This window comes from Rhizopus microsporus, assembly GCF_002708625.1.
Source record: "Rhizopus microsporus ATCC 52813 unplaced genomic scaffold scaffold_12, whole genome shotgun sequence".
NCBI lineage: Eukaryota > Fungi > Mucoromycota > Mucoromycetes > Mucorales > Rhizopodaceae > Rhizopus > Rhizopus microsporus.
Window position 1 is genome coordinate 155,423 of NW_019671927.1, and position 27,359 is coordinate 182,781.

The window sequence follows — 27,359 nt, forward strand, 5'->3', positions numbered from 1 at the left end:
CACCAATTAATCTTTCAGCATAACAATAATAAAAATGACAGGCCCCGGCTAAATTTTTATATCTCTCTTTTTTCTTCTTTCATTATTATGCTTAGAACAACTCTTGTCCGTACTTATTCTTCACTCAACAGACCAGGACCACTTCCACTTGGAAATAAAAAGCAGCAAAAAGAAATGCTGGACCTCATTCGAAAGAGACAAGAACAAGACGTACAAAGTACAGAATTACACCAAGACGCAATAAAAAAACCACAAGCCGAATTCGAGGGTGATGTCAACCCAAAGACAGGTGAAGTCAACGGTCCAAAGACTGAACCTGTTAAACACAATGACTGGAGCTTTGGTGGAAGAGTGACTGATTTTTAATAAAGATTATTGTTTCTTTGATTTAGCCTGTCTTGCTTTCTTTCTTAGGTGATATTGTCTTCGATATCCTTCAAACCCTTCTTGAAACTGTTTGGGTAAATCAGACAATAGACTCAATGACTTGTTGTTGGCGTCAAACTCCAAGTTGAAGGCCCTTAGTGCATTATTACAATGAACAACAAATCTATGATTAATGATGAGTAATGCCTCTTTTTTTTTTTTTTGTAAATGTTGTTACTTTTGTGCATAGATAATCTTTTCTGAATACATTCCAGATCTATAAAAGAAGACAAGACCGCCTGCTACAGTTAATAAGGCAATAGTGTTTATTAAATGAACAGTAAAGATCTAAGATATAGACGTCATTACAACTCTTCTTATTCATAATGTCACTCACTTTGCTGGGATCAATAAAGACAGCATAAAAAAAGTAGGCTAAAAATATAAATAAGGCTACGAGAAGGGCTATATATCGTATGTTAACTATCTTTTATTTTATTATTATCATAAGTTACCTTCATATTTTCTTTTTCTTTTCAATAATCTCGTCATGTTGCCCTTTAATCTTTCTTCAAATATAACAAGATCTCGGTATGTTGCTTGATTCAGTCGGGGTTCATTCTCCTCTTGATTAGAGTTCATTACAGTTTTTAAACTAAAATGAGACGATTCAAAAAAAATAAGTTAAAATAAATGAGACACCCGCTAAAAAGATTTGAGACAAGTGAATAAAAAAAAAAATACAGTCCTATTTTTTGTAGACACATGCTAAAAGCCTGTAGACGAAACGAATTATTGTCCAAAGACTTACCTGTATCATGGGTTAATGTAGCGGTAACTACAAAGGGCTGGTTGTTTTCTTGGTTGGTCTACTACTGGCTGATGAGGTCGCCTTTCTTTTGAAGCCAGTAGAAGGAGGTGCGCTGAGTTTGCAAAAGCGCTCTGGTCTTTTTCCGTTTTTATGCAGCCCAAAAAGGATGCGCCTGAAATTTAAAGTGGCCACCATATTACGGTTTCAAAGACGATGACGAGGAATTGTACCACTCGTGGCCTCCAAACATTGTTGGTTTTTGCACCTAAATAATAAACATAAGAGTTGGGTTTATAAACACAAAAATAAATCACCTTAAATGGCCATGACGTGTTACAGTTGATTGCTTTTCTCTCTGGAAAGGTCTTGGATTTTGTACATTTTTGAACTTTCAAGTTTACCACTCAGACATGAAGGGCACAAGCTAGATGTTTTAAACTCATCAAGAAAGTATATCTTGAATCCTTGTTTAGCTAGCATCCTTCTCATTCTAACGTCTCTAATAGGCTCGTGGAACTTGACATTTCCGGAAGACCAGTTGCCAATTATCAGGGTAGTATCATCACCGAACTTTGTTCTCAGATTCCTGGCCAGCCGTTTGTCTGCTTGCTGTCCATTTATAAAGCTGGAAAGCTTCATTTTTCGAAATGGCAGCAAGTTTGTTTCTACAGCAGGAATATCTTCATTTGCGTAATACTTACTCAAGACTGGTGTTACTGTTGCTCTTTTCTGGAGGTACTTGGCAAACTTGCCTCCATTAGCTGTTGAAGATTTGCACTTTGACAATGATACTTCGACAGTTCTGACATCATCAGGTTTCAAGTTTTCCCGGAGCTTCTTGAATTTTCTTGACTTTGTCTCAATAGCTCTTTGATTACTTGTGTATCTGTATGTCCTCTTGTTTTCTATGGTGCTTTCTTTATGCATGCAACATAGCATGTCGCGCCGACCGGGATCTATCGACACACACTTGCCGACACCAGCCAATAGCTCTTCTTTTTCCAGCTTTTCTATATATTTGAAGTCCTCTTCATCCACAGCTTTCGCTCTTCTACCAGCACCACTGCCGCCTTTCTTCATATCATCATTTTGTTTCAACACAGACACACCAACACCATCAGTGAACAGCATGCCCCTAAACTTCATTGTTCTTCTTTCACCCTGTGGCTTCATTGCCTTTGCTGCGACATTGAGAACAGAAGCCCATACTATTTCTTTATCCAAATGGCTGGTAACAGGGTTTTTCAAAATTTGCGTGTTTAAGATAAGCGTATCGATAGTCATATAGGATGGAATGAATATCCTCCTCAGCGGAAAGCAATTAAACGATTTTTCTTGAAGGATTTCACACATACTTGATATTTTGTAAAACGCTTTTAAATGCTTCAATGCATTTGCTTTGCAGTCATAATATATCAAGCCTTTCACAAATTGATAGTTAAGAGGATAAGAGCTAAATATATCATGAATTATGTCGACATCTTGGGAAGACAGTAGGTCTCTTGGTAAATCGTTTATCTTTCTAGACGAAACATACATTTTGACTTTGTTGCATTGTTCCACGATCGTCTTCACTATAGCCGACACTTTTTCTTCCGAGCCGCTATCCTTCTTCATTTTGTTTTTTACTGCCTTTATTCGTTCATCCTTTTTCAAGATCATGTTCAAAAACATGCGTAACTTGTTTCCAAAGTGAAAAAAGACACGGTTCAGGTACGCAGTATTTATCTTTGTTACTTCATACGAGTCTATTTGTTGGGCATACTTTAAATCCATTGGTTCATAAGAGCAATACTGCAAATACATATCTCGATGACTGTTGATAAGCTCTCGGTAGGTCCTTGACTTGGATGGTATTTTTTGTTTATTTGGCTTGTAACTTTGAAGAAGAGATAAAAGGACTTCTCTGTAAAAGTCAATGTTGGCGAAATCCTGCGTCAAAGGCAGAGTTATATTCCAATGCTTGAATGAAGATGTACTTCAAAAAAGAGAACGTGTGGGTTACAAGTGCCTTGAGTGACGAAATATACTGTGATTTCCATCCTATACCAGTAATGGAGCTTTTAACTGTTATAATTTTAAAGGTAGTTTCATGAAGAGAAAGGAAAAGAAAAAGAAGGGTTGGCAACTCTACATAGTTGTCAAATTATACTTAAATACGTACGGCATAGAATGCTAAATAGTATAAATGCCCAGCTGATTAATTACAAAAAGATGATGAATTGAGATAACTTGTAGACTTTCAAAAACAAAAGACAGGGATAAACAAGTATTTGTGAACTTAAATATTTGAAAGACAATGAAAAGGAGGGTTCTGCTTATACTTTTGGTGCCTGCTTACTGCTTATATATCATTTTATTTTCCTTATTAATTGCGCGTAGACTCTACTTTTACCTTTTATGGAAATTATGATCTTCATTTTATAACAACAGTCCACAAGTTTTTGGCATGTGTCTACAAAAAATAGGACTGTATTTTTTTTTTATTCACTTGTCTCAAATCTTTTTAGCGGGCGTCTCATTTATTTTAACTTATTTTTTTTGAATCGTCTCATTTTAGCTTAAAAAACTGTATGAAAATATGTACAAAAAGGAAAACAAAAAAGCAAAAGCAAAAATAAAGTGATGACCTCAGTGTGATCTCAAAAAGGACATGCCATTTCTATTTTGGGTATACACTTTCCAAAGAGCGACAAAGTATCGTCTTGCATAATTATGACATAGGAGCATAAACCAAGAGCATAAATACCCTTACGAATTGCGCAATCGTGGCATTATTTATTGTTTTTCTTCTCTATTTTATTTTACACATAATATGAACTCTTTAACTAAATCTGTCGCTGTATTCGGTCGTGCTACCAAGCAAGTCTACTTTACTCCTGCTGCATCACTTCATGTATCCTCTTTACTTGCTCGTGAATCCGTCGTTGACAAGGCCAAGAATGTGGCTGACCGGGTAAACAAGAAGACCGGTGAAAAGTTGAGCGACGTTCTCGAAGGTGCCGAAAAGGTAACAGAAACTGCTACTCATCAAGCCCAAAAAGTCAAGGACAAGGCTGCCCATTTGACAGATGATGCCATGCACGAAGCTGACAAACGTACTCCTTCCGAAAAGACAATCTTAGAAACTTTAAAGGGTGGTGTTGAAGCCGCAAAGGAAGCTGTTGGTCTTGGTTCAAAGAAGGCAAGCCATGCTGCTGAAGAATTCAAAGATGAAGCAGCCACAAAAGCCAAGCGTGTTATGCACAGTGTTGATGAAGCCTCTGATAAAGCAAGTAACGCTGCTCACCACGCAAAGAAAACGGCAGGTAGCGTCGCTGATGATGTCAAGGCCAAGGCAAACGAAACTGCTCGTGATGCACGCGATACAACCACAAATGTTGCTTATGAAGCTCAAAACAAGGCTGCTAATGCTGCTACGGGTGCAAAGGAAAAGGCAAAGAAGGCTGCTGACTCTATGGGACACTAAATTTTGTATTTATTTCGTGTATTTTGTTTCTTTACATAATAAACATTTCTTTTGTACATAATTTTTTCTAGTCTATTTCATATTGAACAAGCACAGTCTCTTCTATATAGGCAGGTTCTTCCATAGGTCCAGGATGACAGTCCTTTTGACAGACAAACGCCAGGATAGTACCAAATTCCATACCGGCGCTCCAGCTGTCAAGCAAAGATTTTTTGTTGTTTGCATTAGCAGACTTTTCTGCTTCACTCGCGTACTCCGTTGTTGGTAAAATAGAAAGTACGTTAGGCATCAGCTGGAACTCAAATACTTTAGGTCCTTTACAGTATTTACAGGGTGTCGTAATCAGTTGCTGCTGCTGGGATCGAAGTGCAGAGTAAAACAACGGCTGGCCAGCGAATTCATATCGCACACACTGTGATGGCTCCAATTCGACACGTTCTGTGAACTTTTTGAATTGCTTATCGAATCCTTTTGGCAGTTGTTGTTTTTCGTAAGTCTCACCCTGCCAAGTCTCTCCGCTATTCTCATCGACCTCCATCAGCAGCTCCTTTTCCATTTCCAAATATTCTTTATACCGACTCATGTCAATGTTTCCATAGTGTGGTTCTTTTGGTTCTTCATCAATATAAAGATATTGTCCAGGGAATTTAGGAAGATCGGATGCATTCACAGGCGGTGATTGAATGCTTAGCTTACTCAGTTGATCGGCAATGTCTACTGTTTCTTTCTTTGGGTCAAAGGGTGAGGTGGGTTTCATGCCAAATAAAGGTTTGGGCTCCGCTGCTTTGGCTGCAGCCTTTGCAAATGATCCAGCTGAGCTTCCCCAAAGATCACCCAACTAATAAACAATTAGCTCAATTAAAAGAGAAGATATATACATATCACTTACCTGAAATCCTTGGCCGAATCCTGTTTGATTTGCAACAGCCGCCGCCTTTCGCTTTTCTTCTTTTTTTCGCTTTTCTTCTTCTTTTTGTCGCTGTGCCTTCAAATAAACTTCATCCACAATATGCGAACGAACGATCTTGAAACTAACATACATAAGTCCCCTTCTTTAAATGTTTTTTAAAACAACACACAAACCTTCCTTCTTTCTTCATACATGCTCGTTTGTTACATGCCCAAACATAAACTACTCTGTGATAAGCAGATTCAGGAAGCGGTGCATAGCTCTGAAATAAAAGGTACATCAGATCTCCACATATACGGCAGGTGCAATATTCTGCTGAAGGTGGATGCTTTGGATCAAGCCACACCTAAGAAATATGAATGAAGCAGGGTAAATACATGTATAAAAAGTAGTTTTTTTTTTCTTTACAGGAATACCACCAATTTTAGAAGCATAGGCGTCATTATCAACTTCTATTTCTCCATCAGGAAGTCCTAATTGAACATTGCTTTGCTTTGATTGCTTCTTATTTGACATTAGAAAAAAAAATATTTTTCAGCAAATTTTAAAGCCGGAAAAACTTGTGGAAACTGTTGTTAATTTGAGAAAGCGCTAAGCATAACTCAGGAGTACAGTGCCTTCTATTCGTACAGTTCAAGCGAAGAGGATAGTCCTAACCACAGGTCAAGAAAAAAAAAGAAAAAAAAAATAGAACAATACGCTTAGAGGGCTGTGAAAGAGACATAGAATATAGAAAACTTTGTACCTTATTGTTATTAATTTAAAGCTATGGATAAAATAGCACGGCTTAGAGAGCGTAGTACCACATCTAAAGTCGACGTTTATTTTTGCGTTCATTTGGACCATCAATAAAATATTACGTTTAAACGAAATTATGTCGCGCAGGCGCTGCTTTTCCAGGTGTTTTCTTTTCTTTTTTAATCTTTACAAATTAATATGTGCACAGTATTTTTATATGAAGATGGGTGTGGGAATGTAGCTGATGGAAATGGTGGATCTGAACCCATGGACTACATCGCTGATCAAGATGAATTTATAGTTGAGACAATTGCCACTCATTCCGAATATTTGAAACATGTTACTTCTAGTGAATCATTTCGGACTTGCCCAATGCTGGTAGAGAAGTCAAGAGAGGAAGGCGCCCGTATGAAGGAAGCAAACATAAAACGGGATTATATTCGATATACTGTATAAGATAGAGCTAAGTTTTTCGATCTGAAGATTGAAAAGTGTATGAGTGCATCAGCTGCAGCGAAACAGTTGGGCATTCACATTCGAACTGCTCAGAGATGGATTAAGCAATATAATGTATGCCCTGATGGCATTTTTGAGAGTTGTAAAATAGTAGGTCGAAAGTGTACCTTGACCGAAGAACATAAAACGAGTGTTATGAACTACATTGATGCCAATCCCTCTGCTACTGTTGTTGAAGTGACCGAGGATTTATTGAAACGATTCAATGATCTCAAGATGTCATGCAGCACTGTTTATAACTTTATGAGAAGCGAATGCAGCCTTTCGCTGAAAAAAGCAGTTTTCCATTCCATCGAACGAAACAGTCCAGCAAAGGTTGAAGAACGGTACGAATGGGTTTGTAAATGGGAAAATACAGACATGAACTTCCTGACGAATTGCGTATTTCTTGACGAGTCTGCTTTTGACATTAATATGAAACGCTCAAGAGCTTGGTCCAGAAAAGGCACTCGCGTCATTGTTACCGGGCCCATTATGCTGGCAAACACAACATCGATACTGGGTGCTATCTCAGCTGCAGGTTTGATCGCAGTTGGCGTAAAAAAACCAAGATCTACTAAGAGGAGAAAGACTGAGGGATACATAAGCTCAGGGACTGTAACTGACCACTACATAAGTTTTTTAAAAATGACCCTCAATGAAATGGACAAGCATCCGCATATGAAAGGTCACTATATAATCATGGATAATGCGCTCATTCATACGCTTGAAAATATAAAGAAATATATAAAATATCGAGGATATAAATGTGTGTATCTTCCTACTTATAGGTTTTTACAAGGAGATACTTTATCAAAGAGAATTATGGAAGCCTGCAACAGCGTGGAAAAAGGTCACTTCAAAGGATTCGTCTCGCATTCTTACAAGTGCTGGGATAAATGTCGAAATAAGAGTCCATGTAATGCTTACAATAAGACAGCGATAAGAATCAGGTAAGCAACAATCGGGTAAGCATAAAAATATAGGTGGCACCGATAGCACTGTGGGCTCACCAGTTGTGAACTTATTAATTGACGAACAATGATTGGTATATTTCAATTTTCAATAAAATGGGTCAAATGTAAGGAATCGCTAAAAAAAAATAAAAAAGCAAAACAAGGGATGACTACTTAAATCGGTAATATGAGCGCTTGAAGCTAACCGCGTTGGCATAGCGAACAACTGCATTTGACAGTGAGGGATCTTTTGTGGCAGCAGCGTAACAGACATTCCAATTCATCCTGCCCTTGAATTCCTTCTTGAACTTGTCAATGAAGTCCAAAATGGCCTGTTTATCAAAGTCGGATTCAGGCTTCCTTGCTGGATCATTGCAGACCAGGTCATCAGCGTCAGGTTCCTCCATGGGAGTAACACAATCGTCCTCGTTGGATAGCAGGTCATCAATTTTTCGAGCCATTTGAGAGGTGTATTCCATTCCAGCTGATGCATAACGGACAGCTCGACCAGGATCCAAGCGGACATATTTGACAATTTTTTCGAATTGATCGTGGGTGTCAACACATACTCGTTTCAGTGTATCCAGCCGACTTGATTCCTGTGTACCATCTTGAGTAGCAACTTCCATACTCAATTGATAGAGTAATTTGATATGTTCATCGTCCCATCGTGAGTTGCCGATGATGCTTGGTTCACCAGAAATCAAAAAATGGGCAACGGCAGCAAGAGGCGGTAGTGGTTCGTCCGCATTGACCAAATCCATGATGCTATCCTTCGTCAAAAAATAAAAGTGCCTAGATACAAGCGAGCAATCTGTTTCCAGCATATAGGGCCATTGTTGCGTTGTCTTGAACTTTTCCACCAAAAGAAACCGGTCCATCTGCTTAATACAAAACACCAAGACAATAGGAAGAATGCCGTATCGTTTGTAGGCCTCAATGCAATACGAGAATGCACGATGGATGAAGTCCAAATCCACTTTTGCCTAGAATTCCAATATAATAGGTGGGAACCTACTCGCCATCTTGGAAACATAGATTACGCCGCATTCTTTGTCCAGGAATGTTGTTGGTGCAGAAATATATGTTCCACTGGGAGAGTTTACGAGAGCTGCAGTCACCAAGTTAATGAATTCTGGTTGCAATGCAAGAAGACGGCTCAATCTATCTGCACCAGGTTTATGTTGTTTGAGCAATCTGAATTCCAACAAATCCGTATCAACTAAAGATATGAATTAAAACTAATCATATGTACAATGAAAAAAACGCTCACCTTCGTTCATTGCCATGCAAACGACAGAAAAAGGGGCAAAAAAAAAAGTGGTGCCAGCGTGTCGTATCTATAAGAATGAGTAGCACAAAGATACTAACAATAATACACGTTATTAACATATAACGCGAAATGCCCAACTATTATTGGCCATAGTTAAATCGGTTCTTTAATAATTCTGCCTTCATACGAGGACCCCTTTCCACTAACATAATGTTACACGGATAGACAACCAATTAAATCCCGCTATCACCAGCTTCTACAAAACATGAGTCGTCTGCATCTACCAGGCCAACAACATCAGCTGAACTGTGGAGAACATTCACAGCCCACGCAGGAGGATTCCGAGGAGCTAACCTTACAGTATTTGAGAATACAGAAGCAAAAGCAGCTGTTAGAGTTCGCAATCAGAACCAACTCTGGGTACAATCAAATGAGATGAATAGTGCAGTATTCGACCTGAAACAGCTTTCTGTTCTGCCTGCAGATTTCTATGAAGCTCTCCCCAATCAATATTCCTCCGCTGTTGTGGCAGTTCCAGTGCGTCAGGGAGCCATTAATGGAGGCATCATTGCTTTTGATTCCGCAGAATCTCGCATAACCGCTTGCAGTGTTGGTATAGCAGTTGGAGGTTTCACAGTGATTGGCGCACCAACGTTACCTCCTACTAGCTCCATTTACCCAGTTTCGCTTGAAAAGTTACCTTTGATGAGACCAGACAGCTTAACCCCACTTCTGACTGAGGCGCTCTCTCGCTACGGCACAGTTCTCCATGTTGGTTTATATCGCGATCCGGTTAGTCGTCTTTTCTTCGGTAAAGGGTATACCTTATCGATACCACGCCTGAGGATCACACCGTAATTTCTCTCAGTCACGAAATTGATTTAACGAACCAACGACTTATTTACGCTTCGTGGAGAGGTATGGCACCCCATTGTTTTTACTGCCATAAGCCTGGCTACACGAAAGGCAACTGTTCTCGCCTATCTCAGCAGCGTATTAAGACTTGTTACAGCTGTGGAGATCCAGACCATTTGATTAGGGAGTGTCCTAAACGTAACACCGCCACAGTGGGCGAGAAACGTATCCGCTACGATAATTCTTTGCCTGACATACCTATGTCGTCTTCATCATTGAATTTAGGCTCTTCGCCCACTCAGAGCTCCTCAGCACTAGCTGCTATTGTATCTGCTGTATCTAAGTTTGTACACCAGTCTGACATTGAGTCTTCTAAGATGACAGCCAGCACCCAGAAAAACGTTGCACGAACTAGGTCAAAGGCATCTACCACTATCATTACTGCAGTTATCCCTGAGAAGGATGACGATGCCGACGACCCAGATTACGTTCCTTCCGATGATCAATCAGAATCGGATGAGTCTGACCACGATTCTGATACCATGTCAATTGATTCACAAGAGAGGCAAGATATCGAAGACGATGCCCGTCTTCTACAGAGTAATTCTACTCCGGGTGCAACCCCACAGTCAGATGGGGAAGCGGCTCATTCATCCTCCTCACGACGATTATGAGAGATACCATACGTGTCTCAATAACCTCGCTTAATTGTCGAGGCCTTAAAAAAATCCTCTCTCCAAGAGGAAAATCATTTGCCCGTTATATTCGTTCCTTAGAAACCGACATCATAGCCTTACAAGAAACTCATGCCGATTCCTTCGATCTTCATTCTCAATTTGAATTATGTCTTCAAACTTGCTCAGCTACATGGACTCGCCATTGTGGCCTAATCTCTTTTAATCGTCAGCTAGCGATTGAACCGCGCTGGTCCTCTGTAGATGGGCGGCTCCTCGTCGCTCAAATCACAGATTTATCAGGAGCCTATGACCCTCTTCTTATTTATGTCCTCTATACTCCAGCGCATCACACAGATGGCCCCGCTTTCTTTCATTCTCTCAACTCCATGTTACACTTCGATGATGCGCCTCCACAACGCGCTGTTCTTCTGGGAGATTTTAACCATGATATCCATCTTCCTATGACATATCAGTTACTCCAACCTTGGAAAGAATGGCTGCACTCGTTTTGACACGACACCTTTCTCAGCGACTCCAATCAACACCGCATGCCTACTTTTGGTACTATTTCAATAATCGATTTCATCCTGGTGACAAGCGATCTACAACGTCTCATCACTTATCCACGCCTCACTTATATCAAAGGCTGTGATCACTCAGTACTCACAATCTGTCTCACCATGGGTTCTGTGAAAGTGGATCCTGGCATATGGCGATGCAACCCCTTTTTAATGGGTAATCGTAAATTCCGCTCAGAACTAACTGCTTTTTGCTCCAGTGCCGAGAGACATTTACCTGCCGGTAATGCTCCTCAGCGATGGGACCACTTCAAGGTGATCCTTAAGAGTTTCGTACAATCTTTCTCCAACAAACAACAGGCCGCTCGTCGTCATACCGTTAACTCCCTTCAACGACGCCGACAACAACCTCTACGGAAAACAATAGGCCTCTCAACATCAGCTACGATTGCCGTTATAGAGTCTGAGCTAGACAGACACTACCAAGATAGCGCCTCGATTCTAGCTTTGCGATCTGAACATAAGTGGCGCGAGCTAGGGGAGCGCTCTAATGCCTATTTTTACAAATGTCTAAAAGGCCGCCAACAACAACAGGCAATTTCCGAATCGGCCGCAGACGACGATACTATATCGTCGACGCCAGAGGAACTAACCAACTGTGCAAAAGGTTTCTATAGTAAACTTTACTCTACCGAACAAGTATCTCCTCAAGCAATTAATTTTTTGTTATCTCAACTCCCAGACACCGCTCGGCTTGATGAATCACAGCAAACACTTCTCCTTACTGAATGGACTGACGAAGAGGTCGAGACATGCCTCGCTCACACACCTTCTCATAGCAGTCCCGGAATCAATGGCCTACCGTACGAAGTTCTACGGTTCCTTTTCCAGCAACCATTTTGTCGTAGTTTATTCTGTGATGTGCTAAACACTGCACTAACTGAACACCTCTTCCCGGCTACATGGCAACGCTCAGTGATAACTCTGTTGCCAAACAAAGGAGACCGACGACATTTGAAAAACTGGCGTCCAATTTCACTCATTTGTGCTGATGCCAAGGTGTTTACACGCCTTTTGGCAAACCGACTTGGGAGTACCGTGTCAAACCTTCTACTACCACACCAGACAGGATTTCTCGCCGAAAGATTCATCGCTGACAATGAACTTGTTACTCGCTTGGCCATAGACATTGCACACCGTTATCGCCTACCAGGCATTGCTCTTCTTCTCGATCAGGAGAAAGTATACGATCGTGTGCATCCGACTTATCTACGCGCTTGTCTTCTCCGATTTGGTTTCCCTACTCAGTTCATCGACTGCATCACCCCCTTATTCTTCAACACATCCTTATGTGTTAAGGTGAACGGTTTTCTCTCTACTGCTTTTGCACAAGAGCGGGGTCTGAGACAGAGCAACCCTCTATCGCCTTTTCTCTTTAATTTGGCTCTGGAACCCCTTCTCCGTGCGATTAACTCGTTCTATTACCAGGCTTCTTGTTCCATGGCCCAGCTCTCGGTCAAACACCACAGCCTATTAGTCGACCATCTGTTCTTAAGCTGCTTGTATACGCTGACGATGTTTTGGTGTTTCTAAAAGATCCGATAGAATTGACCTCTCTGTTGGCTCTCATTAACGCATATGAGTTAACTTCAAACGCTAAGCTCAACCTAGACAAGGCTATCGCCGTTTCCTTATCTGGACAAGCCCAACCTCTTTGGCGCAGTTGCCTCCAGCATTGGGGCATAATGCATTGGCATGATTCCAACAGTCACATGGCGGCTATCTACCTTGGTTTTCCGCTGACCAGTTCTTCCACACGGATGATGATTTGCTTAGGCGAATTGTTTGGTTCCGTTCGATTGATTGCTCATTGTCTTGCCTTACGGAAACTCTCAGTTTAAGGGCGCGGCTTGATAGTCAATACATTGATACTCAGTAGAATATGGCACTGTCTATGTGTCCTCACTGTACCTGCTTATTTTCTCGCCAAGGTCCGTTCAATAGTTGACCAATTCATCAATTTCAGATCCTTCCCGAAGGTCAGCTTTGACACTAGTCGACGCCTGCGAAAGGAGGGCGATTTAGCAGATCTGGATCCAGCTACCCAACTTCATGCACTTCAGTTACGTTGGCTCCGATCACTCATCCAACTTGACACGGAATCAAATTACAACCACTCTTTTGCCCTACAAACGTTACAATACTGCTTATGCAGTTTTTCTGGTAGCCCCAGCCCTATTCTGCCTTTAGCCTTTGCAGAACTACGTTCGCCGGATGTAAAAGCAATGGGTTGCTGCAAGCTCCTATTTCAAGTAGTAGACATGCTGGGTTTCTCTGTTAACTGGGAGGCGTTGAATATATCGGTGATCTTAGAGATTCCGGTTTTGTGGATATACCTCGATTTACCGACTTGGAACGGTTGTGGTCGCCGAATAAACTGGGGTCAACCGCGGATGAAGGATGTCTTCGAATATAGCCCAATCCACAACTGCTTGAGACAAAGATCTCACTTTCATGCTTCTTTGCTCTTTATTTTTTCTTTAATATGTACAAGCCGACGGGCTGTACTTGAATAAAATATACCATTATACAAAAAAAATTCTATCTTCATATAAAATGACGCTGTTTGTAATAATGAGCTCTCTCTCGTCTTAATATACAATAAAAAGGCTATATAGAGACTCATCGACACACATTTCCCTTATTACTTCTTTATCACACAGTGGTGCTATCAGTGCTATCGGTGCTATCGGTGCTATCGGTGCTGTCGGTGCTGTCGGTGCCAGCGGTGACCTTTTTCTACGCTGTTGCAGGCTTCCATAATTCTCTTTGATAAAGTATCTCCTTGTAAAAACCTATAAGTAGGAAGATACACACATTTATATCCTCGATATTTTATATATTTCTTTATATTTTCAAGCGTATGAATGAGCGCATTATCCATGATTATATAGTGACCTTTCATATGCGGATGCTTGTCCATTTCATTGAGGGTCATTTTTAAAAAATTTATGTAGTGGTCAGTTAGTGTTTGGTGCTGGATATTGGGAAAGCAACACAATCGATGAAAGTCCAAGTAGTGTAAGTGACTTTCGAATGTCAACTAGCTGGTTTCGAGCCAGTTCAATGCAGTTGAATGTATGCACTAAAGATAGGCAGGAGAGGCTGCCAAGTTCACTAAAAGCTTGCCTTGACCATGTAAGTGGTTCGACTCGGAGTCTCGAAAAAGGTACTGAGGCTTTCCTAAGCTAAGGCCTACTACATCTCGTGCATTTGCGATTCCCCATTTACTAAGTAAATTAAATTGAAATATATGCATATTATCAACCAATAAGCACGTAACCATTATGAACGCGCTGCTCAAGCTGTTCCCTTCGAACTATGACATTGAAATTAGTATAAAAAGCATCTATAAGTCTACTTCATTATTTCGTTGACTTTTCTCTTTAAAATTAAAGAATCATATAAAAATCAGTTTTACATTAAGTGATATACTTAGGATATATTCATCAATATAAAAATACTAATTTTATGAATAAAGCTGCTATTATAAAAGAAACTATTGTTAGCTATTAAGAAGTTCACGAACAAAAAAAAAAAAAAAAAAAGGGGGGGGGAGGGAGTTTATTAATTTATATTTTGGCTTGTTTACCAAATACAATCTTTGCTTCCTCGCTTACCCACTGTGCTGACTTTGAAGCAATGTCCTGCACTAACTCATGCGGAGAACACCAATGCTGAGCAGCCAAGACGTCCTCTTCTGCACCTTGAAGTTGATTAGATAAACCAAAGGCAGCTTGTTCTAAAAGTAAAGATCCAGCAAGTACTCTTCCGAGAGCAAACATGAGCTGACGTGAGTTTATTTCTAAATAGGAGCGTGACTGATCCTTTTGAACAAAGTCTTGAATATTTCTGAGAGCTGTGCGGACCGTTTGAGCAGGTTGTCTTAGACGTTCAGACGCTTGGACAGCCTTGTCTAATTTATCATCCATAGTCTAGAGCATATAGATTGTTAGTTTGCACCCTATATGAATGCGTTTATAGTTGCACGTACCTTCTTGAATACATTCAAGCAAGCAAACTTTGTTTCCTGCATGACTCTTAAAACATCCATGGCCATCACATTCGTCGTGCCTTCCCAAATCGTGTTGACTTGTGCATCACGTAAAAGACGACCCATACCGGTATCTTCCATGTATCCTTGACCACCGAGAGCTTCCATAGCTTCACTGATCGCCTGTACACCTACTTTGCATACATACCCCTTTGCGATGGGTGTAAGGAAGCGTAGCATTTGAGTATCTTCCTTTGTAGCCTTTTGACATTCAACGCGGCCTAAAAGCTCAGTGCAGTAAAATGCAATCTGTAAACCGGCACGGAAAACAAGTTCGAGCTGAGCAAGGGTAGTGATATGAAGTGGTGTCTTGTCAAGCGTACGACCGAATGCTTCGCGCTTACTGGCGAAATCTTTGGCGATGGCTAAACTTCTGCGAAGGTTACAGACAACGCCGATACAGGCATAAATACGGGTAATATTTAATATGGATGCAATACCAGGAACACCACGGCCGGGATTTCCAAGCTACATTTAAATTAAATTGATATACTTATACAATAGAGAGGGGGGGGGTAATGCTTCTTACCATGACTGCATTCATACCGGATAATTCAAGTTCTGCAGTGGGAAGTCCCTTTGTACCATACTTGTTTTTTAATCTATGCACACGAACACCGTTCAATGTGCCATCAGGATTTCTCATTCTAGCGACAAAGAGAGATAAACCTTTGCTTCCCTACGTATAACTTTTTTTAAGAAAAAAAAAAAAAGATAGCAAACAAAAGTATTGCTTACTGGACGAGCAGTGCCATCTTTAGGATTCACATCACGAGCTAAGAGAACGGTCATATCTGCTGTAGTAGCACTGGAGAACCATTTGAATCCAGAAATTGACCAAGTGTTGGTGGATGGATCCTGAAGTTCGGCGATTGTTTCTGTTCTTCCGACATCACTGCCACCTGGGCGTTCAGTCATCCACTGACCGCTTGTCCAAAATACTTTAGGATCACGACTAAACAGAACGTGTCTGTTAGAAAGAGGTTTACATATATTAAAGAATCAAAACACCTGATCAATCGAGTGTAGATGTCCTCTTTCATTTCTTTTGTGCCAAGTAATTCAATGACACGAGCAGCGCCGTCTTGAAAAAAAGGTAAGTCTTCGTACAACATCACTCCTATAATCTTTTTACCAGTCATTGCCAAAGGACATGAATACATGGCAGAGGAAGGAGCATAGAGGTATTGTTTTGCAAATTGATAAATACGTGAGTATTCGTTATACTTGCGTTCATAACCAATGGCAATAAGACTGTTTATATATATATAAGATTGTGTATGTGTATCTAAAAAAAAGCTTACCCTTCCTCTGCAGCTACATCGTTCAATTCCTTCCATCCTTTTGCTGTGGTTATTTCATCTACTCTTTTGCACCATGCATCATACTGCTTTAATCGAGGATAATTACTGGGATCTTCTACATCATTGCCCATCGCCAACACGTCTTGTAGACAAATGTTAGTCTCTTTGTATAAATAACATATATATATATATCTTACCGTGAATCACTCTTTCACCAAATCTATTCAAGTCAGGTTCAATGTCATCTAATACAGACTTGGGAATAATTCTTTTCAAAATGTTTTTTAATACGATATCATCTTCATATTGGTTTTTCAAAACAGGTGGTTCCTACAATAGAAAGTTGAAGAGTCTGCAGCAACAAATGATATGTATTTTTACTTGGATAAATCCAGAGTCAGCACTTGCAAGCTTTGGTATCATGGCTTACGTATAAAAGAAAGAAAGTCCTGAGAACCAAATGCATTTTTATATGTAAAAGTGAAGAGCATGTGAAAAAACCCTTCCTTTGGGATATAAGCGGATAAAATATTTAACCATTCTCACACAACAAACAAAAAAAAAAAAACGATATGCATAAAACAAGAGGGTGACAACATATGTATACAAATTTAGAAAAGTATGCAATTAATAACCAAGCAAAATAAGCCTATAAGCACATACGCTTGTGAGCGATTTAGTTTACAACAGACACACACATGGGTTTTGTATTTTTGACAGGATGCATTTCTGTATCAAAAAAAAAAAAAAAAAAACTTGCGATTTTTTTTTCGTCTTTTTTTTGTAATGTCTTCAGAGCCTTGTCCACTTTGTAAAACTGATTTAACTTCAAGTCAATCCAATTTTGATACGTGGCTTCAGTGTGATGCGTGTTCTGACTGGTATCATGCTCATTGTCTAAAGATTGATAACGTTGAACTAGTAGAAAAATTTTATTGTCCACAATGTCAAGCAAAATGGGGACCAACAACATGTGAGTTTAAGGATGTATATAAATATATATATATTGGACATATTTTTGATTGCTGAAAAAACTGCAGATAAATCCATTCGAAAATCATCCCGATCTCAGGCTAGATTGAACTATGCAGACCTAAACGAAGGAACAGCTGCAGGAGATGAACGGATCTGGCAAAAGCTACTGAGAGCAAAGACATTTCAAAAGGATCGATTTGAAAGGTATCCAGCTGATAAAGTCAACTTGGATTTGTTCAGAAAGACAGGATTTAGAGAGCCTTTTGTTATTGAAAAGAATGAATCCGCTTTTGGAATGAAGATGCCGAGTGACCTGACAGTCCAGAAAGTGGCTGATTTAGTTGGAAGAGACCGACCAATTGAAGTGATTGATGTCGCGACACAATCTGAGATCACAGGCTGGACACTAGGTCGTTGGGCAGATTACTACACTCATCCCGATCGAGACAGGATTCGTAACGTGATCAGCTTGGAAATAAGTGAGACGGCATTAGCAGAAAAGATAACAAGGCCTACTGTTGTCAGAGAGATGGATTGGGTGGATCATATGTGGCCAAAGAGGATAAAAGAGCGTCCAAAAGTGCAATTGTATTGTTTGATGGGCACAAGGGACTCTTATACTGATTTGTAAGTTCTTGTCTTTAATATTTCTTTTCTTTTAATGTATAAAATGCCAATTATTATTCTAGTCATATTGACTTTGGTGGAAGTTCGGTAAGGAAAAAAAAGGCATTTAAATGGCAAGATACTTACTTTTTTTGTAGGTATTCTATCACGTTCTCAACGGACTAAAGACGTTTTACTTGGTTGAGCCAACACCCAAAAACTTGAAAAAGTACCAAAAATGGTCATCATCGCCCGATCAATCTGTTACTTTCTTTGGAGATTTAGTAAAAGAGTGTTACTCTATCGAACTGAAGGCTGGAAACACAATGTATGTAAAAACACATAATCTATATATATATAAAATCAACTATCCCTTTCTCTATATAGGTTTATTCCAACTGGTTGGATCCATGCTGTTTATACACCTGAAGATGCACTTGTCATTGGTGGTAACTTTTTACACTCATTCAATATCGCTACCCAGCTACGTGTCTATCAAATCGAACAAGCGACGGATGTGCCCTTGAAGTTTCGGTTCCCTTACTATAAAAAACTAAATTGGTACGCTCTCATCAAGTTTGATGAATGGCTAAAGGAGAAGAAGATATTTTCTTACTTTGAGCTTGAAAGTATGGCTGTCTTGGCCCTCTTCTTTGCAAACAGTCTTACAGAAGACATTGGTCATGAAAGGAAGGGTACATTGAGTCAAAGCATCAGAAATCGACACGAGATTCCAGACATAATTGAAGATCCTCTTGATTTAACCAAACGAGTGCTTGAAAATTCAAAATTGGCTTTACTTTCGATTGATATTCCATTGGCCAAGGCCAGTCCAAAGAAGAAGAAGAATCCAAAAAAGCCAAAATTGTCCAAAGATGAAGTAGCAGTAACTGATGATGATGAAGATACGGAAGAAACGGGAGCAGTCAAGGATGAAGAAGATGACGATTGGAATCCCAATGAGGATCATGATGATGACTATGAAGATGTGAATATTGTGAATATACCCATGCAAATGAACAATCCATCTGTGAAGCCTATAAAAAAGATCAATCGAAGGCAAACTTTAGGAAACAGTGATGAAGATGACATGGGAACATCCTCAGCAAGAAAGCCAACGAAACCAATTGAAAAGAGAAAGAGGTCTGACTCATGCAGCTCTTCACAGAAAAGCACAACTGTAAAGCAAAGATTGCTTGAACGAATGTTGAATAAGCGCCGTTAGTTTATTTTTACAGTATTTCCAGAAAGTAATGTTGCAAAAATTCAATTTTTACAATACAAAATATACAAGAATGTGCCATCTTGGCGCGACATTAGTTTTTAAAAACTGTACAGCAGACGATGTTGGTTTTTTTCTTGAACGAATCAAAATTAAAATTTAGACATCCTGCTTACCTTTTTTGGACAAACAAAAGAGGAATTTTTGATAAAAGGTTATTTAGTTTTTAGATGAAGAGGGAGAAAAGTCAAATATAATTTACCTGCATCATGATTTACTCTACCTTTAATCCATCCCTCAGGCAAAAGTGCAGCCGTCATCGGGAGGTGTAGAGCGGAAGTGTTTGTGTTGCGAACTGTCGTTGCTCGTGGAAGAAGAGCGCTTTAAGGTTTGTCTTTTGGATCTTGAAGGACGGCCAAATGCTTGCCTATGGCTGATCATAATTTGCTCAAAGCTCAGCACTGCTGTCAAGTCTATATCCCATAGTCGCGAGGGCTCTGAACAGCTTTGATTTGTACATCTGGTAAAAGAGGTTATGAAAAAGTCGTCTATATTTCAAAAGTTGAGGTCTTATTATCTTAAGAGCCCATGGCACTCGACTACTGGATTTTTCGTTCGTCTAAATAGTCGTGGGTTGGGAGTCTTCAGAAACTTATCCAACCTTCCATATTTGTATTTCGAACAAAGTGATGTCGTTTTACGTTCATCGATCAAATGCACAGGAAACCCATACTTCTTGAGTATCCTTCGTATGCCTTTGCCACTGATCGGCTCGTGGAACTTGATATTGGCAGCAGATCAGTCACCCATAACAAGGACAGAGTCCTTTCCAAATTTCTCCCGCAGCGTTTTTGCAAGTCGAGTATCTGACTGCTTCTTGTTGATGATCGAAGAGGGTTTCATTTTTCGAAAAGGAAGAATGTTATGGTCATGCTGTGCTTTGTCTTCGTTTGAGTAATAAGAGGACAGTGCCTCATCCGCTTTTTTTGGCCTTGCTTTCAAGTACTCGGAGAACTTGGCAACATCGACTGTAGAAACTGGACACTTGGAGAGATATATCTCTCACTCTTTGACTAATTCAGGCTTCGTATCTTGTCGCAACTTCTTGAGCTTTCTTGCCTTGGTCTTCTTGGCTCTTTGACTACTTGTATACTGATAAAGATAACCTTTATTTTTAGCTTTGTTGAATGTTTCGCGCATACAGTACAGCATATTTCTGCGTTCAGGATCTATAAACACGCGCTTGCCAATGGTATTTTGGAGCTTTTCTGTTGTCAATTTGTGTATATATGTAGATACAAGATGTACTCAACTGGTTGAAAAAGTACCTGAAGATTTTATTTTGGGGCAACAGCTTGTGATAAAAGGCTTCGATGTATTGTGGATTATATGTGTATAAATTAACTACATACAAAATATTCTAGTACAAACAACAAAGAGTGTGGTATATGGAAGACAAATAATATAGATGGTAACTTGATATACGAACATGATAGGCGATTATTTACCAAATATATATATGTATACGACAAGGCAAGAATAAAACAAAAGCTAAAGTTATCTCAGAAATTGAAGTGAAACTCAGTAAATGCAACTTCCAAGAAATACGTAGCATAGAGGAATTAAACAAATAGTATAATGAAAGAATCGCGCACCAAGACGTACTTCGAGATTACTATTACTCCTGGCAAAGAGTACATCAATTACGAATGTATGAACTGCAAAAGCGAATGTATATCGGCAGGCTATGTTCTCAAGAGCGATCTTTTGTGACCTTACGCAGTAAGAAACCATCAACAATGTTTATTGGAGATAGCGGACTCTGTTTTGGATCGTCTATAAAAAGGTTATCAAGGATATGGAGGATACTAGAAGCCTATCAAGCATAGCCTCTACACTTCGGTTTGCATAGCAAGCGAATATAACACGTCGCAAACTTACATTTTTTGTTTTAAGAAGTTACTACATCCAAAGCGCAGTACAACAGACAAGAATGGTTATATCAATTTAAAAAATGTGAATGGAGCTTTTGTTTGCGTGAACCCATCCTGTCCGTCAGTAAAAGCAGGTCAAAACACTCATGCCAGAGACAATCTGAATGCTGTTGCTATTGGCTTATCTGGGATGGCAACTTTACTACTTGGAAAAACATTTCCTCAATTCAACAGAAATATCAGTCCATCACAGACTGATCAGTTCAACCAACTTGCTGCCGCTTTCTGTACAGGAAACGCTGTTAAGCCTATTACAGCTGGTTATAATACCTAAGGTAAGTTTTATTTGAAAAAAAAAAAGATTATAGGAAAATACTAACTTTATTGATACGTCTGTTTTTTTTTATTCCTTTTTTTCATTTTGTTTCGGTATGTATTTAAGAATATATGCATATCCCATTTACTAATTTTATATCTGTGTCTCAATTCTGGGACTCGTAGTTCATTTACCCTCTCAGTATATTTACTGTAAATTTTGAACGGCGCTGAGATACTGTAGTTATCGTCTTGAAAGTATTCCCATAATTCATCTGGAGTTGATGGGTGACATTCGATTAAATAACCACACTGGACTATACGACGTTTCTCCAAACAGAAATCACTGCCAATTGACTTTTCTAAATATTGACGTACGGCTTCCCAGACATCTTTTTGATTATGGATACCTCAGTTGCTAGACTTATCATTGACGTGGTCAATTTTTTCTTTTGCTAAAGGAGAAACAGAAGGATCTAAATCTGTGGGGAATGCGTAATTATGATATTGTGAATTCAACATTGTTGAAAGCAAGAATGTCTTTTTTAAAACGCTGAAGTCATATAGGTTTTAGTTACACAGTTTAACACTCCTTAAAACACAATTTTAACTTTTTAAGTCAAATAACGTTATGAGTACACTAAATATGAAAAGTACAATGGAGCTACAATTTCAGGTACTGGTAAGGTAATACAAAAATTTAAAGGTTTTGTTCCCCAAAACTATGCTTTTTTTTTGGACTTGTAAAAACTGCAAAAGAGTGGATTTTTATTTTATCAACAGTAGCATAAAAAGAAAGTACGCGGATACTTATATTTTCTCATTTTTTCATTAGGACCATTGTTTTTGTTTAAATGCAAGGGTAAATACGTGGAACTCCAAGCTGGATAACTTTTTATTTGAATTACATTTTCGAATTTGAAGTGCGAACACTGTAATGTCTAGATCCACGAATTTCCTTTTCTGGTTATGTTCGCGTCTGTAGTGGAGAATGAAATCCGATCACTGCCGTTTACAATGACGTATTGGTATTGAGCGTAGTTGTACCATGATGTATAACATAGCAAATGAATAATAGTCCTTCATATAAGCATATATATATATATACACGCTTAATGCTGCTCTTTGTTGTCAGTAGAAGCAAACAACAAGAATAACTAAATGTGTACATCCTTGTGAATAAACAAGAAAAGCTTTGACTTTCCCTTTATAAAAACTTTTTATTTCTCCACTTTAATAAACAGCTCTTCTTTTCTTCTTTTCTATTTTTATTAAAGAAAAAAAAAAGTAAATGACATAGTACACTCATCTAAAAAGAAAATGAGGATACGGCATCTAACTATTGTATAGATCCACTATCGATCATGGGACAAACACTATCTGAACCCATTGTCGAGAAATCGACTCATTCTGGAAAGAATAAACATTTATCATTTGCGCTATCAGCCATGCAAGGATGGAGATTAAGTAAAAAAAGAATTGAAGCATAAAAGGAATAATAACTTATATACGCTTATAGCTATGGAGGATGCTCATTGTGCACAACTAGATTTAGATGGTACTGGAACATGTTTTTTTGGTGTTTATGATGGACATGGAGGTTTATATACATTTATACATATGCTGGAAAGAAGAGAAGAGAGAAACTGAAGATAATATATGCATTTAGGTTCTGCTGTTGCAAAATATACGGGAGAAAGCCTTCATCATCGTGTACGTGAGTCAGATTACTTTGACAAGAAGGAATACGCCAAGGCTTTGACAGATGCTTATATGAAGTTAGATAAAGAACTTGCTGAAGGTATATATATATATATATATATATATGAACAAAGCAAGAAGGCGGGAATGTGGTATTGACCGCATATATATATATATATATAGATCAATCATTCATTTGCGATCCCTCTGGTTGTACAGCCATTACTGCTCTTATTATTCCCGAAGAGAAAGCTATCTATGCTGTATGTAAATTCTACAGAGTAATAATAGAAATTGAACAATAAGACTGAAATTTATCTTAGGCAAATGCAGGAGATTCAAGAGCAATTATCAGTGTAAACGGTAAAAGCAAAGCATTGTCATATGACCACAAGCCATCTGATCCAAAGGAATCTGAGCGTATCAACAATGCTGGTGGTTTCGTAGAATTTAATCGTGTCAATGGTAATTATGCACAAAATTGATTCAAAAAATCATAATGGTCGTCTTAATATTTTCAATAGGTAACCTCGCCCTTTCTCGCGCTATTGGAGATTTCGAGTTTAAGCAGAACAATGATTTACCGCCTGAGAAACAAGCAGTTACTTGTCATCCTGATGTTTTAGAACACAAGATAACAGATGAAGATGAATTTTTGGTTTTAGCGTGTGATGGTATCTGGGACTGCATGACAAACCAGCAAGTGGTCAACTATATACGTGAACAACTCGCTGAAAAGACGAAATTGGATGACATTTGTGAGCAAATCATGGATCACTGTCTTTCACCTGATAATGATGGAGGAGGAGTTGGTTGTGATAATATGTCTATTATTATCGTAGCCATCTTGAATGGAAAGACAGAGGAAGAGTGGTATGAATGGATGGCAAGTCGTGCAGCTCCACCAAAGAAAGATGCACTTGGTAATGATATTTTATCAGATGGAAAGTTAGAAAACGAAAATGTAGCAAGTAAAGAAGAGACAAAGCCATAATGTCTCTCTGTTATTTCTGTCCATCTTTGTATTATGATTTTTGTTTGATTGTGTTTGCGTCTAAGTGATCGTATATATATATATATATAAACATATGCGTATATAAATATATGTGTGTGTATTTCATATAAATATAAAAAAAATCGTTTCTCTCTCTCTCATTCCTTGTTTTTTGGTGCAATTTCAGTTTTTAATACTCGATTTGCCTTCTTTCTTGGTACAGGTGCTGTTTAAGTGTTAGCTTACATAGAATAAAGAGAATGGTTCTTACCATTTTGATTTTCTCGAACATAAAACTTTCTCAATAGCATAATGGCTTCTTCATAAAAATAGCCTCCCTTTGATTCATATCCTTTTGAATGATCTGTTTCTAATCGTGGACTTGTCATCTATTATTAGTAACCATTCATTCTTGAGCGTATATCTTCCCCTTACTCTGAATGCATGTTAAAGACCGAGCCGTTTCCTCCAAATTTATCATTGCCACAACCAAAATAGACATGTCGTATTCCAATCTGTCTTAGTGCAGAGGCACACATAATACATGGTTCGACAGTGACATACAAGTCTACATTGGAGAAAATAATTGGATCATGTTCTTCTAATATTAAATCAATTGCCTCAATCTCTGCATGTCGTGTTGCCTGTTCAATGGATCATTTGTCTGGGCGAACTCGTTTTAAATAGTAATATTTACATTGCATGTCTCGTTGGGTCTGTTACGTCCTCTTGCAAGGATAGTCTCGTTATTCAAAACAAAGACGCATCCAACAGGGACTTCCAAGTTATCGTAAGCTTCCTGCGCTACATCAAGAGCCGCTTTCATAAATTTAGCATTGTATTGTGACATGAGCAAAATAGATTGTTTGTTTCCCTTGCCAACTGTCGGAGCTATGAACTGACGCGAAGAAAGGGGAAACCGCGCGATTGTGAATATGCTACGCGTTTTGCACAGCTACTAGAAACTCTAATAAAATGTCAAGAGTGAATAACCTGAAAGTGAGAGTGACCATGTTGATGAACCAACGGTAGAACAAGATCAACTCCAAAAACAAAAGCCATCTATTGAATTAGGCTCTCAAGATCAAGGTCATCCTGTAGAAGCTGTAATTGTATTAGATGACAATGTCAAAGCCATGATGTTCATTCTTGTTTAGTCATGTAGGCTTCATCTTATTGGCACCAATGGATCCGAATGATCTGTATCGAATTGTACTCAAATGCTTATTGGTATCCTTGTAATGATTGGTCATAGATGTATTGCTTTAAAAGAAAAGAGCTCCGCGATTGAAGCATGGATTTGAGTCTCTTCAAGTCAAGATGGATATTACTTTTCTGGCGAGACATTTATGAGCTAACACAAGAGTGTTATTAGTAAGCAAAGAGGACAAACCATTAGCTGGACTGTATCTGAAACTGATCTTCAAAATGAGACCTGGTAGATGAATGCATATAAGAAAAGTACAAGACTTAATGCCCGTCGGAGTGAGAATAGCTAAGAAGAAGGATAAAAAATATTGCACTACAACCACCATGATTGTATTTTTTTTTCTTTTTTTTTTTCTTGCTATTATGGAAGTATTGAAAGCACTTGTTGCTAGAATAGCTCGCGCATTTTATGATCCTAAATATATCGTTATTCTGGATGAGTTGAATAATGCTCCACCTAATAGCAATGGGTAAAAAAAAAAAAATACTTCATTATAAATGACTAAACTGTCATAAAATAAGAGTCAAGGAAGACGATCTTGTCTTGGCTCTAAAAATAACAGCACGCGACATTCACAGAATTTGTGGCAAACTGAAAGAGGATAGGTTGATTAAGATGTGAGTTAACCTAAGAATATGATCCATCATATATTCATACAAATGTCAGGGTGAATCGAATGGAACCAAGAAAGCCCGATCAACGCATGGTTCCTAAAACATACTATTACATTGATTACAAAGAATTCGTAGACGTTGTTAAATGGAAAATGTATAAAATGCAAACAATTGTAAGAGATAAATTACGAACTGAATCTGAGAATAAGGGCTATGTATGCCCGACTTGTGAAAAAACATTTACGCCTTTGGATGTACTCTCACTCGTTGACGTAGCAGATCAGCTATTCCATTGTGATCAGTGTGAAACTGTGCTAGTAGAAAATGATAATGCAGAAAATGTCAAAGGAAGCCAGCAGGTACTTACAAAGCTACGAGAACAATCTCAGCCTATCATTGCACTTCTCAAACAGACAGACTCAATTGTCATTCCCTCGAGCTATGTCTATAAACATGTGCCTGGTAGCAGAACGAACGGGAACAGAGCGGACGACTATGAACTTGCAACTGCTCAGGACACAGGTGCTGGACAGGGTGACATCATTGTTGATCTACAGATGGACAACGAAGCAGCCAGACGGGCTAAGCTTGAAGAAGCTGAACAGAAAAGACAACAAAATGCTTTACCTGTTTGGCATCAACGATCGACTATTTCCGATACTATCTTGGTGGGTACAGGTGATCGTCCAGCTGAAACTCAGGAACAAGAGGAAGAGGATACATTTGAAGAAGTTGGACAGACTGAAGTAGATGCAGATACTGAAGACTGTGAGTTAATATATCCTTTCTCTTGTTCGTTACTGATGGATATAACAATAGATTATGCCAAATACTATGAGAATCTAAGCAACAATATCACAGATCAGCCGGACGAAGCTATGGGCGAAGAACAGGAAACGTTTGAAACAGTCAATACGGGTGAGATAGACATGGCCAATGATGATAGTGATGCCGAAGAAGAATTTATAGAAGATGTTCCACTTGTCTCTGGTAAAATGGGATAAAGCATATTTAATGCCACTTTAAATAACTCCATTTTATACATGTAGTCAATGGAAAGATGATACCTATAAATAAAGTACAAGAAGAAGACCAACACAATATGACGACAGATGAATACAAGGTACTATGTGAATACAATTATAAAAACAAGGTATAAACTCTTTGATTATAGGCATACTATGAAGCATGGGAACACTGGCAAAACAGTTAATTTATTGAAAGTTGACCCATTCGAGCATCAAGATTCCTAGAAACAACAAGACTTCATATCATTCTTTTCTTTTTTCTTTTCTTTTTTTT

At 38.8% G+C, this 27,359-nt stretch overlaps 13 protein-coding genes across 13 annotated transcripts; 7 read left to right on the top strand and 6 right to left on the bottom strand.

Annotated features, from left to right (window-relative positions):
• Positions 1-42: 42 nt before the first annotated feature.
• On the bottom strand, positions 43-1,096 carry RHIMIDRAFT_293080 (uncharacterized protein). The gene is made up of 4 exons (XM_023613951.1): positions 882-1,096; positions 764-831; positions 605-714; positions 43-550 (listed from the first exon to the last, which is right to left on the bottom strand). Exons 1-4 carry the CDS (start codon positions 1,006-1,008, stop codon positions 373-375), a joined length of 483 nt encoding a protein of 160 aa, XP_023464570.1. The 5' UTR covers positions 1,009-1,096; the 3' UTR covers positions 43-372.
• RHIMIDRAFT_204618 (uncharacterized protein) lies at positions 88-366 on the top strand (the record flags this gene model as incomplete). Its single annotated transcript, XM_023606772.1, has 1 exon — positions 88-366. One exon carries the CDS (start codon positions 88-90, stop codon positions 364-366), a length of 279 nt encoding a protein of 92 aa, XP_023464571.1.
• Positions 1,097-1,381: 285 nt separating the features above from the next.
• RHIMIDRAFT_293081 (uncharacterized protein) lies at positions 1,382-2,953 on the bottom strand (the record flags this gene model as incomplete). Its single annotated transcript, XM_023613952.1, has 2 exons — positions 1,382-1,442; positions 1,515-2,953. 2 exons carry the CDS (start codon positions 2,951-2,953, stop codon positions 1,382-1,384), a joined length of 1,500 nt encoding a protein of 499 aa, XP_023464572.1.
• A 1,000-nt stretch (positions 2,954-3,953) lies between these two features.
• On the top strand, positions 3,954-4,679 carry RHIMIDRAFT_26450 (uncharacterized protein). The gene has a single exon (XM_023611756.1). The coding sequence runs from the start codon at positions 3,993-3,995 to the stop codon at positions 4,644-4,646; it is 654 nt and encodes a 217-aa protein (XP_023464573.1). The 5' UTR covers positions 3,954-3,992; the 3' UTR covers positions 4,647-4,679.
• Positions 4,680-4,713: 34 nt separating this feature from the next.
• RHIMIDRAFT_239009 (uncharacterized protein) lies at positions 4,714-6,072 on the bottom strand (the record flags this gene model as incomplete). Its single annotated transcript, XM_023609085.1, has 4 exons — positions 4,714-5,484; positions 5,536-5,677; positions 5,730-5,902; positions 5,965-6,072. The coding sequence occupies 4 exons, from the start codon at positions 6,070-6,072 to the stop codon at positions 4,714-4,716; spliced, it is 1,194 nt and encodes a 397-aa protein (XP_023464574.1).
• A 1,843-nt stretch (positions 6,073-7,915) lies between these two features.
• On the bottom strand, positions 7,916-9,034 carry RHIMIDRAFT_239011 (uncharacterized protein; the record flags this gene model as incomplete). Its single annotated transcript, XM_023609086.1, has 3 exons — positions 7,916-8,731; positions 8,789-8,967; positions 9,019-9,034. 3 exons carry the CDS (start codon positions 9,032-9,034, stop codon positions 7,916-7,918), a joined length of 1,011 nt encoding a protein of 336 aa, XP_023464575.1.
• A 239-nt stretch (positions 9,035-9,273) lies between these two features.
• Positions 9,274-10,547, top strand: RHIMIDRAFT_258072 (uncharacterized protein; the record flags this gene model as incomplete). Its single annotated transcript, XM_023611320.1, has 2 exons — positions 9,274-9,810; positions 9,864-10,547. Coding segments are annotated over 2 exons (1,221 nt in total), but the record flags the coding sequence as incomplete, so codon positions are not given.
• Positions 10,548-14,676: 4,129 nt separating this feature from the next.
• RHIMIDRAFT_228164 (uncharacterized protein) lies at positions 14,677-17,030 on the bottom strand. The gene is made up of 9 exons (XM_023607610.1): positions 16,868-17,030; positions 16,684-16,816; positions 16,487-16,628; positions 16,318-16,436; positions 16,194-16,266; positions 15,921-16,137; positions 15,712-15,861; positions 15,123-15,650; positions 14,677-15,063 (listed from the first exon to the last, which is right to left on the bottom strand). Exons 1-9 carry the CDS (start codon positions 16,907-16,909, stop codon positions 14,701-14,703), a joined length of 1,767 nt encoding a protein of 588 aa, XP_023464577.1. The 5' UTR covers positions 16,910-17,030; the 3' UTR covers positions 14,677-14,700.
• A 243-nt stretch (positions 17,031-17,273) lies between these two features.
• On the top strand, positions 17,274-19,556 carry RHIMIDRAFT_26506 (Clavaminate synthase-like protein). The gene is made up of 4 exons (XM_023611790.1): positions 17,274-18,088; positions 18,151-18,175; positions 18,226-18,395; positions 18,455-19,556. The coding sequence occupies exons 1-4, from the start codon at positions 17,472-17,474 to the stop codon at positions 19,290-19,292; spliced, it is 1,650 nt and encodes a 549-aa protein (XP_023464578.1). The 5' UTR covers positions 17,274-17,471; the 3' UTR covers positions 19,293-19,556.
• A 164-nt stretch (positions 19,557-19,720) lies between these two features.
• On the top strand, positions 19,721-21,557 carry RHIMIDRAFT_293087 (uncharacterized protein; the record flags this gene model as incomplete). Its single annotated transcript, XM_023613953.1, has 2 exons — positions 19,721-20,151; positions 21,246-21,557. Exons 1-2 carry the CDS (start codon positions 19,825-19,827, stop codon positions 21,555-21,557), a joined length of 639 nt encoding a protein of 212 aa, XP_023464579.1. The 5' UTR covers positions 19,721-19,824.
• Positions 21,558-22,779: 1,222 nt separating this feature from the next.
• RHIMIDRAFT_26520 (PP2C-domain-containing protein) lies at positions 22,780-24,481 on the top strand. The gene is made up of 7 exons (XM_023611801.1): positions 22,780-22,825; positions 22,889-23,005; positions 23,058-23,138; positions 23,208-23,339; positions 23,423-23,502; positions 23,563-23,704; positions 23,764-24,481. The coding sequence occupies exons 2-7, from the start codon at positions 22,903-22,905 to the stop codon at positions 24,231-24,233; spliced, it is 1,008 nt and encodes a 335-aa protein (XP_023464580.1). The 5' UTR covers positions 22,780-22,825; positions 22,889-22,902; the 3' UTR covers positions 24,234-24,481.
• Positions 24,306-25,291, bottom strand: RHIMIDRAFT_258082 (cytidine deaminase-like protein). The gene is made up of 4 exons (XM_023611321.1): positions 24,931-25,291; positions 24,669-24,877; positions 24,505-24,614; positions 24,306-24,459 (listed from the first exon to the last, which is right to left on the bottom strand). Exons 1-4 carry the CDS (start codon positions 25,081-25,083, stop codon positions 24,392-24,394), a joined length of 540 nt encoding a protein of 179 aa, XP_023464581.1. The 5' UTR covers positions 25,084-25,291; the 3' UTR covers positions 24,306-24,391.
• A 514-nt stretch (positions 25,292-25,805) lies between these two features.
• RHIMIDRAFT_239019 (uncharacterized protein) lies at positions 25,806-27,270 on the top strand (the record flags this gene model as incomplete). The annotated part of the gene is made up of 6 exons (XM_023609087.1): positions 25,806-25,912; positions 25,965-26,060; positions 26,110-26,825; positions 26,877-27,047; positions 27,107-27,180; positions 27,232-27,270. The coding sequence occupies 6 exons, from the start codon at positions 25,806-25,808 to the stop codon at positions 27,268-27,270; spliced, it is 1,203 nt and encodes a 400-aa protein (XP_023464582.1).
• Between the last annotated feature and the right edge of the window lie 89 nt (positions 27,271-27,359).

Excerpts from the sequence above, each read along its gene's own strand:
- RHIMIDRAFT_293080 (XM_023613951.1), bottom strand. The coding sequence starts at position 1,008 with ATGAACTCTAATCAAGAGGAGAATGAACCCCGACTGAATCAAGCAACA. Across the intron at positions 832-881 it reads AAGAAAAAGAAAATATGAAG|CCCTTCTCGTAGCCTTATTT; the intron begins GTAACTTATGAT and ends TACGATATATAG. Across the intron at positions 551-604 it reads AAGATTATCTATGCACAAAA|ATTTGTTGTTCATTGTAATA; the intron begins GTAACAACATTT and ends CATTAATCATAG.
- RHIMIDRAFT_26450 (XM_023611756.1), top strand. The coding sequence starts at position 3,993 with ATGAACTCTTTAACTAAATCTGTCGCTGTATTCGGTCGTGCTACCAAG.
- RHIMIDRAFT_228164 (XM_023607610.1), bottom strand. The coding sequence starts at position 16,909 with ATGATACCAAAGCTTGCAAGTGCTGACTCTGGATTTATCCAA. Across the intron at positions 16,629-16,683 it reads TGGTGAAAGAGTGATTCACG|ACGTGTTGGCGATGGGCAAT; the intron begins GTAAGATATATA and ends TTTGTCTACAAG. Across the intron at positions 15,862-15,920 it reads AAGATGGCACTGCTCGTCCA|GGAAGCAAAGGTTTATCTCT; the intron begins GTAAGCAATACT and ends AGTTATACGTAG.
- RHIMIDRAFT_26506 (XM_023611790.1), top strand. The coding sequence starts at position 17,472 with ATGTATATAAATATATATATATTGGACATATTTTTGATTGCTGAAAAA. Across the intron at positions 18,176-18,225 it reads TTGACTTTGGTGGAAGTTCG|GTATTCTATCACGTTCTCAA; the intron begins GTAAGGAAAAAA and ends CTTTTTTTGTAG. Across the intron at positions 18,396-18,454 it reads CTGAAGGCTGGAAACACAAT|GTTTATTCCAACTGGTTGGA; the intron begins GTATGTAAAAAC and ends TTCTCTATATAG.
- RHIMIDRAFT_26520 (XM_023611801.1), top strand. The coding sequence starts at position 22,903 with ATGGGACAAACACTATCTGAACCCATTGTCGAGAAATCGACTCATTCT. Across the intron at positions 23,340-23,422 it reads AGATAAAGAACTTGCTGAAG|ATCAATCATTCATTTGCGAT; the intron begins GTATATATATAT and ends ATATATATATAG. Across the intron at positions 23,503-23,562 it reads AAGAGAAAGCTATCTATGCT|GCAAATGCAGGAGATTCAAG; the intron begins GTATGTAAATTC and ends AATTTATCTTAG.
- RHIMIDRAFT_258082 (XM_023611321.1), bottom strand. The coding sequence starts at position 25,083 with ATGTCACAATACAATGCTAAATTTATGAAAGCGGCTCTTGATGTAGCG. Across the intron at positions 24,878-24,930 it reads GACCCAACGAGACATGCAAT|GCAACACGACATGCAGAGAT; the intron begins GTAAATATTACT and ends TCCATTGAACAG. Across the intron at positions 24,615-24,668 it reads GTCTTTAACATGCATTCAGA|TCCACGATTAGAAACAGATC; the intron begins GTAAGGGGAAGA and ends ATAGATGACAAG.